This window comes from Pan paniscus, chromosome 7, assembly GCF_029289425.2.
Source record: "Pan paniscus chromosome 7, NHGRI_mPanPan1-v2.0_pri, whole genome shotgun sequence".
Lineage (NCBI taxonomy): Eukaryota > Metazoa > Chordata > Mammalia > Primates > Hominidae > Pan > Pan paniscus.
The window spans coordinates 76,168,607-76,182,324 of record NC_073256.2 but is presented as its reverse complement, the minus strand read 5'-3'; the positions used below and the strand labels follow the sequence as shown (position 1 = coordinate 76,182,324).

General features: G+C 43.1%; 1 protein-coding gene across 1 annotated transcript in view; it reads right to left on the bottom strand.

The window, feature by feature from the left end:
• RAB2A (RAB2A, member RAS oncogene family) overlaps nucleotides 1-9,020 on the bottom strand; it is a 97,413-nt gene extending 88,393 nt beyond the window's left edge. The window contains exon 1 of the mRNA XM_034966125.3: nucleotides 8,613-9,020. Within this exon, the coding sequence (XP_034822016.1) occupies nucleotides 8,613-8,658 (46 nt within the window). The 5' untranslated portion in view covers nucleotides 8,659-9,020. The remainder of the gene's footprint in view (nucleotides 1-8,612) is intronic.
• Nucleotides 9,021-13,718: the final 4,698 nt, after the last annotated feature.

Here is a 13,718-nt window from a genome sequence, read left to right as displayed (position 1 = left end):
AAGGAGGAATAAATTGGTCAATGCATGCAGCCTACCCAGCAGAACCTACCTAGCACACATTCATTATTTACTGAAGCACTAACTCTAACTCTGTACCAGGCACCATCCTTCCTTTAAGGAGCTGGCTACAGCATGCTGCTATCAATATTCATTTTCTCCCTTAGATTTGGCTAAAAACACAGTGACTCTCAGCTATACCTGAAAATGAGAATATTTTAAAGTGAGAACTGGGAGAAACCTAAAGCTTCATTATGGCTATGAAAAGTAAAAACTCAGAAGATATGGGGAAGGAAAGAGCAAAGGGGAATGGAGCCAGACCACCCTGTAATCAAGAGAATGGCCCGTGGAGTCAGACACCCCTAGATCTTTGTTCTACCACTGTATTCGTTCGTTTTCACACTGCTATAAAGATACTACCCGAGACTGGGTAATTTATAAAGAGGCTTAATTGACTCACAGTTCTGCATGGCTGGGGAGGCCTCAGAAAACTTATAATCATGGCAGAAGGGGAAGCAGGCACATATTACGTGGCGGCAGGAGAAAAACAGAGTATGAATGAGGAACTGTCAAACACTTATAAAACCATCAGATCTCATGAGCACTCACTATCAGTAGATCAGCATGGGGGAAACTGACCCCATGATCCAATCACCTCCCACGGGATCCCTCCCTTAACACGTGGGGACTACAGAAATTAAAATTTGAGATGAGATTCGAGTGGGACACAGAGCCAAACCAGATCAACCATCTACTAAGATAATTTGCCCCAAATGACACAACTCAGTTTCTCCATCTGTAAAACAGTAATCTCATGTATCTGTTGAAGAATTAACAGATAATAAGCTTTTGATATGGTGTAGGAACTATAAAAAGTGTGGAGGATTACTCATGAGAATCTGCTATACAGACCACAATGCCAAAAGCTAATGTGATGGAGAATTCCATACAAATTCAGTCTGGCTACACCTTAGGGATTAAATAAAATCCCCCAAAGCAGAAAATTTGGCAGCAGAAAAAGAAGAATCAATTTTAGAAAAATAAGCAAAAAAGGCCCATGGCTTACCAGCAGTGGAATGTTACAGTACTACCATCAATACAAACAATACTTTTAAAAAATACTGATGTCTGGGACTCCCCGGAGAGTGACTAAAACAGCATTTCCATGGATGAGAACCAAATATTAATAGTTTGAGTTAAGAAACACTGCAGAAATTAAAAGGGGGCTACTATGTGTGCATTACAGGAGAGAGAATCTAGAACCTTTTTGCCAGGGATCTCTTACTTACAAGTGAAAAGTAACAGCTAAAACTAGAGTATTTTAAAACTTGCAAATAATCAAGGCTAATGAAATCAAATGGGACAGTTTCTTGTAGAAAATGTAAGGTTAGGAGAGGGACAAGAGAGGTCTGCATATGGCTGCATCTTTTGTAGCAAAGGACACAGCCTCATAGACTAAAGATGAGCAGAGAATAACAAATGAAGTAAGCATAGCTGGGCCAGAAGGAGAGGGAAAAACAGCTGAGATGGCAAAATTAGGGTCTGCTCAAATAAAACATCAAACTGACTGGCTACTGCAAGAGGAGGAGAGCTGAAGAATTAAAATGAAGGAGGGAAGCAGTTGGGGAGATAAAAGAGAAACTTTCATGCTGGACAGGAATGGCATGGGACAGAAAGGACAGAACACCAATTGAGAAGATGAGTAGGGAGAGTCACCAGAGGAGTTTAAGAAAGGTAAAAAGGAATGAGAACAACAGGGACAATAGCCTCTATGATTCACTATAAAGTCTCAGGCACGGTATAAATATTACGGGGAGGAAGTAGTAAATAAACTGGGTTAGAAAACAGACAGAAAAGAGCTAGTCAAAAATCCTGAAAGACTACCAATAACATACATAAAGCAAAAATTTGGAGGCCGAGGCAGGCGGATCATGAGGTCAGGAGATCGAGACTATCCTGGCTAACATGGTGAAACCCCGTCTCTACTAAAAACACAAAAAATTAGCCGGGCATGGTCATGGGTGCCTGTAGTCCCAGCTACTTGGGAGGCTGAGGCAGGAGAATGGTGTGAACCCAGGAAACGGAGCTTGCAGTGAGCCGAGATCGCGCCACTGCACTCTAGCCTGGGCGACAAAGCAAGACTTGTCTCAAAAAAAAAAAAAAAAAAAAATGAAGGTTAACAAAAGTATATCATCTAAATTGTAAATGATGTTAAAAGATATGTTTCAGCTCTCATTTGATCAATGAAACAGCTAAGCACATCTAAAAATGGGCAAAACTAAATAATACAGTTTAGGAATCCATAAGTGATACAACTATGAAGAAAAGCAGGGGAGGATTAATATAAAATTCAGGCCAGTGGAAAACTGGTTGAGAAAGAGACATATGTAAGCATGTGGAGTCCTCGGCCGGGCGTGGTGGCTCATGCCTGTAATCCCAGCATTTTGGGAGGCAGAGGCGGGCGGATCACGAGGTCAGGAGATCAAGACCATCCTGGCTAACACAGTGAAAGCCCGTCTTCACTAAAAATACAAAAAATTAGCTGGGCGTGGTGGCGGGCGCCTGTAGTCCCAGCTATTCGGGAGGCTGAGGCAGGAGAATGGCGTGAATCCAGGAGGCAGAAGTTGCAGTGAGCTGAGATTGCGCCACTGCACTCCAGCCTGGGTGACAGCGAGATTGTCTCAAGAAAAAAAAAAAAGAAAAAGAATGTGGAGTCCCTTTGCATGGGTGTTTATCATTATTCTTTAAAACTATTAAACTGTGTATATGTATTTTATATATTCTTTTATATGCATGCTACATCTCAATAAAAAAGCTTTAATAGAATTTTTCTACCTCTGAACTTCCCAGGTTGTTTTTTGAAGGTAATTCTAACAAATCTGCTTATATAATAAAATAAAATGACTAGTATTTCTGGCCGCAGGTTTTGCAACATTCAGCTCCACCTCAAATCTAGTCAATCAAAATCTCTAGGGGTTGGGCTGCTGAATATTTTTTTTTTAAACAAACACTCCAGTGATTCACAAGAATCTAAAGAAACTCAAATTTGAGTCTCCCACAGGAAGAGGTCTTCCTTCTGTTTTTCTCTAGAGCTACTGAGAATCTAATCCCCTTCCTTCCCCAATCCTTCCCCAAATCCTCTACAACTTTGCTCCTTACCTCCCCTTCTCTTGTATTTAACCTTTCAACCTCAAGTCTCTCCTATCTTAAAATACAAACACACACTCACATTTATTCTTCAATAAAATAACCCATGCATGGTTCTACTTGTAACTTCCCAATAACTCTTTTTGTAAAACCACCAATACTATGTGTAATATTGTTTAAATTTTTTTTTAAAAAAGAAAGTAGGAGGACCCTACAATATAAAAAGCCCCATTTCACCAACACCAACTCTTTCAGTGTAATCAATATAAGCATATAATTCTACTCTCCTCCCCAGAAGTAACAGTTAAGTGTGTAGTCTTGGGACTTTTTCTATTTACACATATATAAAAATCCACAGTTTTTTAACAACATAAATGAAAATACACCTTAGTTCTCCCCCTCACTGACATCTGAATCAAACACTGTGGCAAAGCACTAATGTCTTCCTACCATTTCAACCAATAGTCCCTGACCTCTACTGCACATGACACTGGTAACCACTCCCTCCTCTGGGATCTGCCTTCTCTGCAGATTCCATGACACTGTACTGCCCAGGTCTCTCTTGCTCTTTTGATTATTCCTTGTTAGCCTACTATGCTGATAACTTTCCCCATGTGCCCCATGAACACTAGTATTTCCCACCATTACATCCAAGCTTTCATCTGTCAATTCATTCAATGAACAATCACCACCTACTTCATTCCAGGAGGACAACTTTGTTAGATCCCCATTTGTCAATGGTTTTGCATGTGAACCAATGCTCCAAATCACTTGTATCAAAGAAACAAATGCTGCCTTGCCGCGGTGGCTCACACCTGTAATCCCAGCACTTAAGGAGGCCGAGGTGAGTGGACCACCTGAGGTCAGGAGTTTGAGACCCAGTCAGACCAACATGGCAAAACTCCATCTCTACTAAAAATACAAAAATCAGCTGGGCGTGGGGGCAGATGCCTGTAATCCCAGCTACTGGGGAGGCTGAGGCAGGAGAATCGCTTGAACCTAAGAGGTGGAGGTTGCAGTGAACCCAGATGGCGCCACTGCACTCCAGCCTGGGTGACAAGAGCAAAACTCCGTCTCAAAAAAAAGAAACAAATGCTTGCAATTTTAGCATGATACATAATTTCACTTTGCAACTAATTTGAACTATATTATGATCAGCAAGCCCCTACGCCAATCAGGAGGATGGGAATTAGAAGTAAACTTGAGTAGTTAATTTTTTAAGGTGATAACTTATTAATAATTATTTTCATATCATGAGAATTTTTCTTCCCTACATAACCTTGTAATTTCAAAAGCTCAGAAAATGAACTCTCAGGTAATAGGGACTCCATTTTATGTTATTAGCTCCCAAGTCTCTATCCCAGATCACTCTCTCCTGAGCCAGAAATAAACTTTCAACTACATACCAGACATTCCCCCATGCCCACTCTGGCGGTGCCTACTCATCATTCTAATTTCAGCTGAAACATCACCTAGTGCCTCCCCTCAAGGATCCATCCACTTAACTATTAAATAAATCTGACACTCAATGGTGTACCCTGGCATCTAAGACAAAGGCAAAGACCTTCCTAACTAAAAAGATAATTTAAAATGCAAGTGGGGCTGAGAGCTGTGGCTTGTGCTTGTAATCTGGCACTTTGGGAGGCTGAAGTGGGAGGATGGCTTAAGCCCAGGAGTTTGAGACCAGCCTGAGCAACACAGTGAGAGCCCATCTCTACAAAAATTTAAAAATTAGCCAGGCATGGTGGCATGTGCCTGTGTTCCCAGCTACTTGGAAGACTTAGGTGGGAGGATTGCTTAGGCCCAGGAGACTGAAGCTGTAGTGAGTGAGCCGTGATAGTGCCACTGCACTCCTGCCTGGGCAACAGAGATCATGTCTCAATAGATAGATAAATAATATAAGTAAAATAAAATAAAATGGAAGTGGTGGGTATATACATAAGAGTGAAAAATAAAAAATAAAATGTAAGTGGGACTGGGACTGAAGAGAAGGGAAACAGAATGAGGGAAGAGAGGAGGGGACCAGCATAAAATGCAACAGGGAGTGGTAGGATTTGTTAAACTCTCAAAAGAATGGATAAAAAGGAGTTGGCCAGGTGACAAAAATTTTTGACATAACTTTTTTTGATAGGGAAGAACAAGAAGGAGTGCTTCAGATATTAGCAGAAATAAGAACACAACCAAACCTGTGCCTTTGTTTACCTTGCTGAGCGTTGAGCAGCAGGGAGGGTTAGTGATAAGGTTAAAATGGTTGGCAGATGCTAGAATTTCAGAAGAAAAATTACTATAGATTTGTATTTTTTCTCTCCATGCTTGATAATTAACTGCTTATTAAATAAATAACTGCTTATTAAAAACCACTTTCCACTTTACATCTAGATTTAAATGACACATTTTACTAAATGATTCAGAAACAAGACAGGAACAAGGAAAAAATTTAAAGCTACATTTTAACTGCATTTAGTCTTACAGTAAGAAAACAGCTCAATAGTATCATCATGATCATGTAAAAGTTTTTAAAACCTCTTCTATTAAAGAGGGAATTCTGAAAAGGAAAAATGTGCATTGTTCCTTTCCTTTGAGAAATCAAAGTACTTTCACATTTATCCTCATTTTATCCCACATACTGAGAGAAGGTTATAGGTTACGGAAACAGGGAAACAGAAAAATCAGGTGATTTCCTTCATTCTAAGATGCATGTTTTTGACCCTGACTTTTTAAAAAATCAAAGTGGATCTCACATTACTGATTTTAAAGTCATCTTTTCTAGGGGAGGGCCACACTGAGTGTATCTTACAACTATGGGTACACTCTGCATTAAAGAAATATGGTAAAGGATTTTGCCCAAATTAGTAAGCAAGAAGATGGCAGAACTGGGCAACAACAACAACAACAACGACACCACTTCTGTTAAGTTATTAATATATACAAACAGGAATATAGTAGCCTGTTTGGCTCCTCTCTTATTAATTAAATGTACAGGGCCTACCTTCTACTACACTCTTCCTGAAAGAAATACAGAGCCATACAAAACATCTTTTCTGCCTTCAAGAAGTAAATAATAGGTGCCTACATAATAGAGGTGCCTATACAAGTATCTATACAACAGAAAAGTCTGGGATCAATATCAGAAGAATGACACAAAGTGAGAAACATAAATTCAGAAACGGAGTAGTCACTTTCAGCCAGGATACTGTGAAAATCTTCACACAATACGAGCTTAATATATGTTGACTGTGAAGGCATTATGGAAAACTCAGATAAGACTTTGAAGGACTGATGGATTTTCCACAGGGAGAGATTGTGCCAGAAAGCACTCTAAGAATAGAGACTAGCAGTGCCCAGGAAAAAAACACCAAAATCAGTCACTGGCACTCAATGGCAGAAGCAAGGTGGGGAATAGCGGGAAAGAAGGCGAGAAATGTAGATAGGGGCTAAAATATAGAGTTCATTGAAGGTCAAACTAAAAATTGTGAGCAAACAGGAGTAGCCTTTTGACATTCACGCTTCAGGATGATTAAACTGACAGTAAACTACACTGGCTGAACTGGAGTGGGGAGAAGTACTGCTGCAGACTATACAGCGTCAAGAATTCTGTTCCTGAACTAGGTCGTATCAGCAGCAATGACAAGAAAGAAGTGTCTTCCCTTTGAACTGCGTGGGGACTGCTTTTGGAGAAGAGCAAATTCCAAGAGAACAGAGCATTAACTTGTTAGGATTTGTAGCCCCACTACTCCATGCACAATACTTTATTTATCCACAGTACAGCCTCAAATAAAAAACTGAAAAAAGGCAACCAGCAAAGTCTGATTTGAATCTTCACCACTAATGAGATAGCCAAATGCCACAGTCACAAGCTTCTATTTCTCAAACCCACTCATATTACAGTTAATGTGGCATTCCTCTCCAATCTTGTTTTTACAGCCTAAATGAAATTTTGCCAGAAGACTTTAGAATTCTCCTTCTTCCAAATACACCACAGCATTTTTCTTTTAAAGTTTACAAATCCAATTTCCACACACACACGCACGCACGCATCAGAAAACTTTGCTGAAAACTCATGTATCTAGCAGAAATTTTTTCTTTCAGGCAGCAATAAATATGCTTTTTTTTTTTTTTTTTGCAAACTCCACCTTCCGGGCTCAAGTGATCCTCCCGCCTCAGCCTCCCAAGTGGCTGGGATTACAGGCGCCTGCCACGACGCCCGGCTAACTTTTGTACTTTTAGTAGAGACGGGGTTTCACCACGTTGGCCAAGCAGGTCTCGAACTCCTGATCTCAGGTGATCCCCCACCTCGGCCTCCGAAAGTGCTGGGATTACAGGCGTGAGCCACCGCGTCCGGCCAACATGCTTCTTTAGTTACTTATAGAACCTGCCACATCATTAGTTCAACTACAAACTGCTGCTTACATGACCAAAGTTGTGCAAAGGGTCCAAAGTTGTGCAAGAGTAACCACTGAAATCAGACTCTGGTATATTAATAGTTGCAACATCTAAACAATCTTTATGTTTATTATTAGATTCAAAGTAATGCCAAATCACAGGTATTAAAAATATCTATGAAGAGTCTGTTTACTTTTCTGTGAAATATACTAGGACGTCATTTTAAGTGAGAATAACTGAATTTCTTTCAGCTCATGGACATGAGCTCACCTGAAAATTAGCAGTTGTGACACCGGACTTGACATATCTAAAACATCAGCGTCCTCAACATACACATACCTAAGTACACACCCAGAGCACTGAACGACTTTACATTACTATTAAATAACCCCAGTTCACACGTGGCAAAAGTCCACAGAACTCGTTCATGCTTTCCTAACCCCGAAAGGGATTCTCCAGCCGTCAAGTAATGAGATGTGACTTATTCTGACGTGAGAGTTGAAGGTGTTAAAAAAGCATATTTTATATATATGTATATATATAAAATACGTATTTTAAAGGTTTCCTTTTCTCTTTCTCGGCTGCCTGTCCCACGCCAAAAAGCGCCTTGCCCAGACCTTGATAGATGCGTGCTGGTGGAGGAAGGTTGGACTGGTCAGGAACTAAGACCCGGGCCCCAACACCTTCTGCTCCCCTAGGTTTCCCTCCTTCTTTTTCCTGGGGCCGCGAAGAGACTTAACGCAAGGGGCCCTGGGGGTGGGGTGCAGTCATGTGAGTCGGGCCCCGGCGGCCCTGCGCTAGGCCTCCCCTCCTGTCACACACTTCTTGAATCGGGCGTCGCAAACGGCTGCCGCGGCCCTCAGCTGCAAGACTGGCCGGGTCGGGGGCCGCAGACCGGGCCTGGCCAGGCCGCGGCCGCTCGCAGTGCCCACGTCACCAGCTCCAGCACTGCGGAAATGGAGCGGCGCGGCCAGGAGGGAGGCGCCGGGTGGAGTCCGCGTCCCCGCCACCGCCAGACGCCGTTTGCCCCTCAGCCCGGGTCCGGAGGCCGCCGACACCCGCCCGGCCGCGCCCGGGGCCCTCACCTGTGTCGCCGATTATGATGTACTTGAAGAGATAGGCGTACGCCATGGCCGCGGCCGCTCAGTGCCAGGGCACACGGCTCCTCCTCCCGCTGCTGCTCCTCCTCCGCGCCCCAACCCCGGTGCCGCTCAGCCTCGAAACGCCAGGCGCCGCCCGCCGCCGCCGCTGCTGCTGTCAGCCGTCGGGAGTGAGCGGCTGTGAGGAAGCCGGACGAACTGACACCCGCAGAGCCGAGGTAGACAGCGCCCGACCGAGCCCAGCCGAACAATAACAGCCGCCGCGGCGCCTCCGCCCCGCCTCCGCGCCGACCCGGAAGTTCTGCGGCCGCCGGCGCCGCCGGAGGAAAGGGGAGGAGCCCCGCACGCTGGCCCAGCCCTGCACGCTGGCCGCGCCCCGCCAGCCGGAGCCCCGCCCCGCCCCGCCCCGCGCCTGCCCCGCCCCGCGCCTGCCTTGCCTGGCCCGCCCTGTCTTCCAGCAGGGCGGGGCCCGGCTCCGGTTGTTCCGCCACGTTTGAGCGGGCGAGCCCGGCGGCCGGGAGACGCCAGGGAGCGGGGCTGGTGGGGGTGCAAAGGCTCGGTTCCGTCGCCTTCAGCCCTGCGGTGGGGGCACGGGGCAAGTGAGGGGACGGCAGAGGCGGCGTTCGGTGTGAGGCTGCGCCCTGGGCTCCTGAAAATGTGTGTGAAAATGTGGGAGGCACACGGCGAGGGGGTGGGGGTGGCCTGGTATTTCTGTGTTTGGCATCGGGGCTTGAAGGTGAAAATGGCAGTATTTATAAATTGGAAACCGTAAATCTGGGACTGCAAAGTAAATCATGGTATGCACGCACAGTGGAGTACTACGTTGCTCTCACCTGAGGTCAGGAGTTCGAGACCAGCCTGGCCAACATGGCGAAACCGCGTCTCTACTAAAAATACATTAGCCGGGCGTGGTGATGCTCGCCTGTAATCCCAGCTACTCGGAGTCTAAGGCAGGAGAATCACTTGAACCCGGGAGGTGGAGGTTGTAGTGAGCCGAGATTGAACCATGGCACTCCAGACTGGGCGACAGAACGGGACTCCGTCTCAAAATAATAATAGTAAATAAAAAATAAATAAAGTCTCTGAACCTGTCCTGGTTCTGAGGGCTGCTCTAAAAAAAAAAAAAAAAAAAAAAAAAGCCTGACTTAGGTTAAGCAAAACCGAGATGATCTGTTTATGTGTGTGTATATAACATGCACCATATGTAATATATGAATTGTATATAATTTTTATGTGTAACGAATAGTGGGAAAACATTTACATACCCATATATGCATAATCAATCTGAAAGGAAAGGTAACTGGTATTAAGAGAAAGGAGGGAATGGGATTGGGGGGAAAATGTACTTTTCCCTGAATTTTTTTGTGCAGTTTGACATTTTTTGCAGTGTTCATGAGTTACCTATTAGGAAATACTGTTAAAGGAAAAAACAAAATGAGTGTGTATTCAAAGAATAGTTATTGAATACTATGTTTCATGTACTGCCAGGCACAGCAACTGGAGGCCCTGTATGTTCTATGTTCTGTTTTTCTACTTTTCTTTTTCAGTCATCCAGCCCAAAATGTCACCACTCTGTTCAAAAAGACCACAGGTTATGGAAGAGGAGGTGGAGAATAGAGTGTCAGGAAAGGTTACTTAGAGATTATGATTTCTGAGCCAGGAATATGAATTATGTATAGAGTTTGTCGAAAGAACAACAGTTTGGGGAGGGGAACCAAAGTTTATGGACAAGGAACAGAATGTGCAAAATTCCTGGATCTGTTCAGGGAATTTGAAGTTGCATAAGGAAGCTAATTGACTAACTCATATCCTCATAACCCATAACCTCATGTGGAAGGAGAATCATTGCTGGGGAAAAGCGATTGGGATTTAGTGGCCCTCGTTCCTGTTGCCTAATACTCTTCTCTTTGGGGCCTCTCATTATATAATTAGTACTGTCACCATCATGCTGGGTTGCTAACATGCTTTGGATGGCCTTGCCAAATATGAACTCACAAGGTTTTTCTGGAATATTTGGAGGGGATTTTACTAAAGGGTCAGAGATGGCACGGAAGAATTTGACATGAAAATTTGACATGAAAAGCTACCTGGAATCGCAAAATTTGGTTCATTCACCTTTAGTTTGAGGAAGGGGAGGTCCCTGCCCAAGGCCTCCAGTTTTCAGATGTCATTTTGTCCCTCCCACTTGAGTGCCTTCACCCAAGTCTTCCTGGGTGATGGAGAAACTCAAGTCTTCACTCTCACAAGATAGAGGGATGTGGCCTTCCTTCACCAGCACAGCCTCAACAGGACAACTCTATTAGGATGTTATACAAATGCCTGGCATCCTAGGAGTCAGGAGTATTCCTACACTGTTAGAGGAGGAGAGTACCTGGAGAGGTCTCTTGTGCCAGGTTATGTAGGGCCTTGTATGTTATGTCACCATGCATTTAGAACTTTACTTAGTAGACAAAGGAAATTGTGACAGGAAACGGTCAGAACTGGGTATGTAACAAAAATCATAGAAATGGATATAAAGCTATAGAGGCAATGTGTTATAAGGAAAATAGGATACCTGGCTTCTGGTCTTGGCTCTACCTGTAAATGATCGGATGAATGTGAGGAATCGTTTGGCTTCTTAAAGCTTCAGATCACAGGTTGCGATGGCTTGTGCCTGCGGTCCCAGCTACTTGGGAGGCTGAAGAGGGAGGATAGCTTGAGCCAAGCAGTTTGAGGCAGCAGTGAGCTAGGATGGTGCGACTGCACTCCAGCTTGGGCTATAGATTGAGACCTTGTGTCTTAATAAATAAAATAATTATTAAAATAAAAATAATTTAAAAATTTTTGAGTGGTTCAGTGCACTTGTCTATTAAGTAAAGGAGTTGAGTGTTTCTTAAAAGGGCTATTCCAAGCATGACGTCTTTTAATTTTATGCTTAGCCAGCCTCCAAATCTAAAGCCATCTGTAAAGAAGGTAGTAATCCTCTCGTGAAAATGCAGGGGCCATAGATGTCAAATGCATATTGTTCTGATTGATTGATTGATTGGGAGGAGGTCTTGCTCTGTCATCTAGGCTGGAGTACAGTGACCCAGTCATGGCTTACTGCTGTCTTGACTTCCTGGGCTCAGGTGATTGTCCTGCCTCAGCCTCCTGAGTAGCTGGGATCACAGGCACATGCCACCACGCCTATATCATTTATTATTATTATTATTATTTGGAGAGATGGAGACTCCCTGTGTTACTCAGGCTGGTCTTGAACTACTGGCCTCAAGCAATTCTCCCACCTTGAAGGACAGGATTTTCAAGTTCTTCTCTGGGCTTCAGTTTCCTTATTTGGAATATGTGGATAATAACTGCTTAACAAAGTCCATTTAGGATCAAATGAGATAATGTATGTGAAAATACCGTGTAAATTATGAAAAATGTATACCTAATACATAAAACTCTTTGAGCTGCATAATTTTTGGAAATTACCTTGAGGGGCTGAGTGCGGTGGCTCACGCATGTAATTCCAACACTTTGGGAGGCAAAGTCTGGAGGATCCCTTGAGCCTTGGAGTTCAAGAAGATCAGCATGGGTTACATGGTGAGATCCTGTCTCTACAGAAAATTAAAAAGAAATTAACTTGAGGAAGTAAAGGCCTAATCACTATATAAATTCATGGTTTAAAATTAAGTTTGTTCCTGGCTCTATTTTATGTCTCTACCTTTTTTCCTATGTATGATTCATAATATTTTGTTATATTTTCTATAAACCTATAATCTCTTTTAAATCTTCGAAAAAATACAGGGTATAAATAAAAATCACATAAACCTCATTTAAAACATTTTCTTTAGCCCATAAAAATCCAAACATATTTTTCAAGAAAAGTTCCCCAGACAAAATAACAGAAATAAACCTCTCTTCCATTAAATATAGTATACTTCCTGGAATTTTCCATTCAGTTTGATTTTCGGCTATTTTCAGTCTCTTAGGATGTGTTGTGGTAACTCTGTCTCTCAGCCTTACGTCATATATGGTCTGAAGGTCATAACTGTGAAATTTCAAGATTGTAGCACTGCATTCTTCAGTGTCTCCTAATCAAGTTCTCCATGACATTTTTGAGTACAATACTATATTAGAAGTTTGCATTTGCTTCTCCCAACCAAACTTTCATGTTTATATTTTCTTTGGTTTTAATTACTCTCAGGCTTTGGGAAGAGGGATAGGGTGGAGTGGAATGGGAGAAGGTGGTTGGGAATACTGTAATCTTGAGGTTTTTGCCTTGGTTTCCATGGTTCCTTAGCCACTCCTTCTGAAATGGTATGCAAAACTGGTAATGATGTATATATTTGCACATGTACACTTTTATGGGAGAGATTCTTCCATGACCCAGAAATAATTAAGAACAATTGTGAAATGCCTTCCTTCAGCCATCTCCAAGTACCATAACAGAACTAATTTTCCAGCAAATACTTAAACTCAGTACCAGTTTGTTTGTTTGTTTGTTTTTTAGAAAAAGTCTCTCTCTGTCACCCAGGCTAGAGTGCAGTGGTGCGATTTCAGCTCACTGCAAGCTCCACCTCCTGAGTTCAAGCGATTCTCGTGCCTCAGCCTCCCAAGTAGCTGGGACTGTAGGTGCACACTACCATACCCGACTAATTTTTGTATTTTTAGTAGAGATGGGGTTTTGCCATGTTGACCAGGCTCATCTCAAACTCCTGGCCTCAAGTGATCCACCTGCCTTGGCCTCCCAAAGTGCTGGGATTACAGGTGTGAACCACCACACCGGAACTCAGTACCAGTTTTGGAAGAAGAAATAATTAGATTCAAATCCTGACTTTACCACTCAACATCAGTTGAGTGATCTTTGATAGATTACTAAATGCTCTAAGCCTTAGTTTCCCCTCTGAGATGACATATATAAAATGTCTAGCACTATGTCAAGCACACAGAGGACACTTCTTAAACATTGAGGTTGTTTCCCCCTTCCTTTCCTTTCCTCCTTGTCCTCCTCCACCTTCAACCTGTTAATAAGAACTGTAGCTGCAAAGGAAATATATCTCTCCCTCTGCCCCAACTCTCACAACTGGCAATAACAAAAAACAAAAAACCACAGGAGGCTGGGCGCAG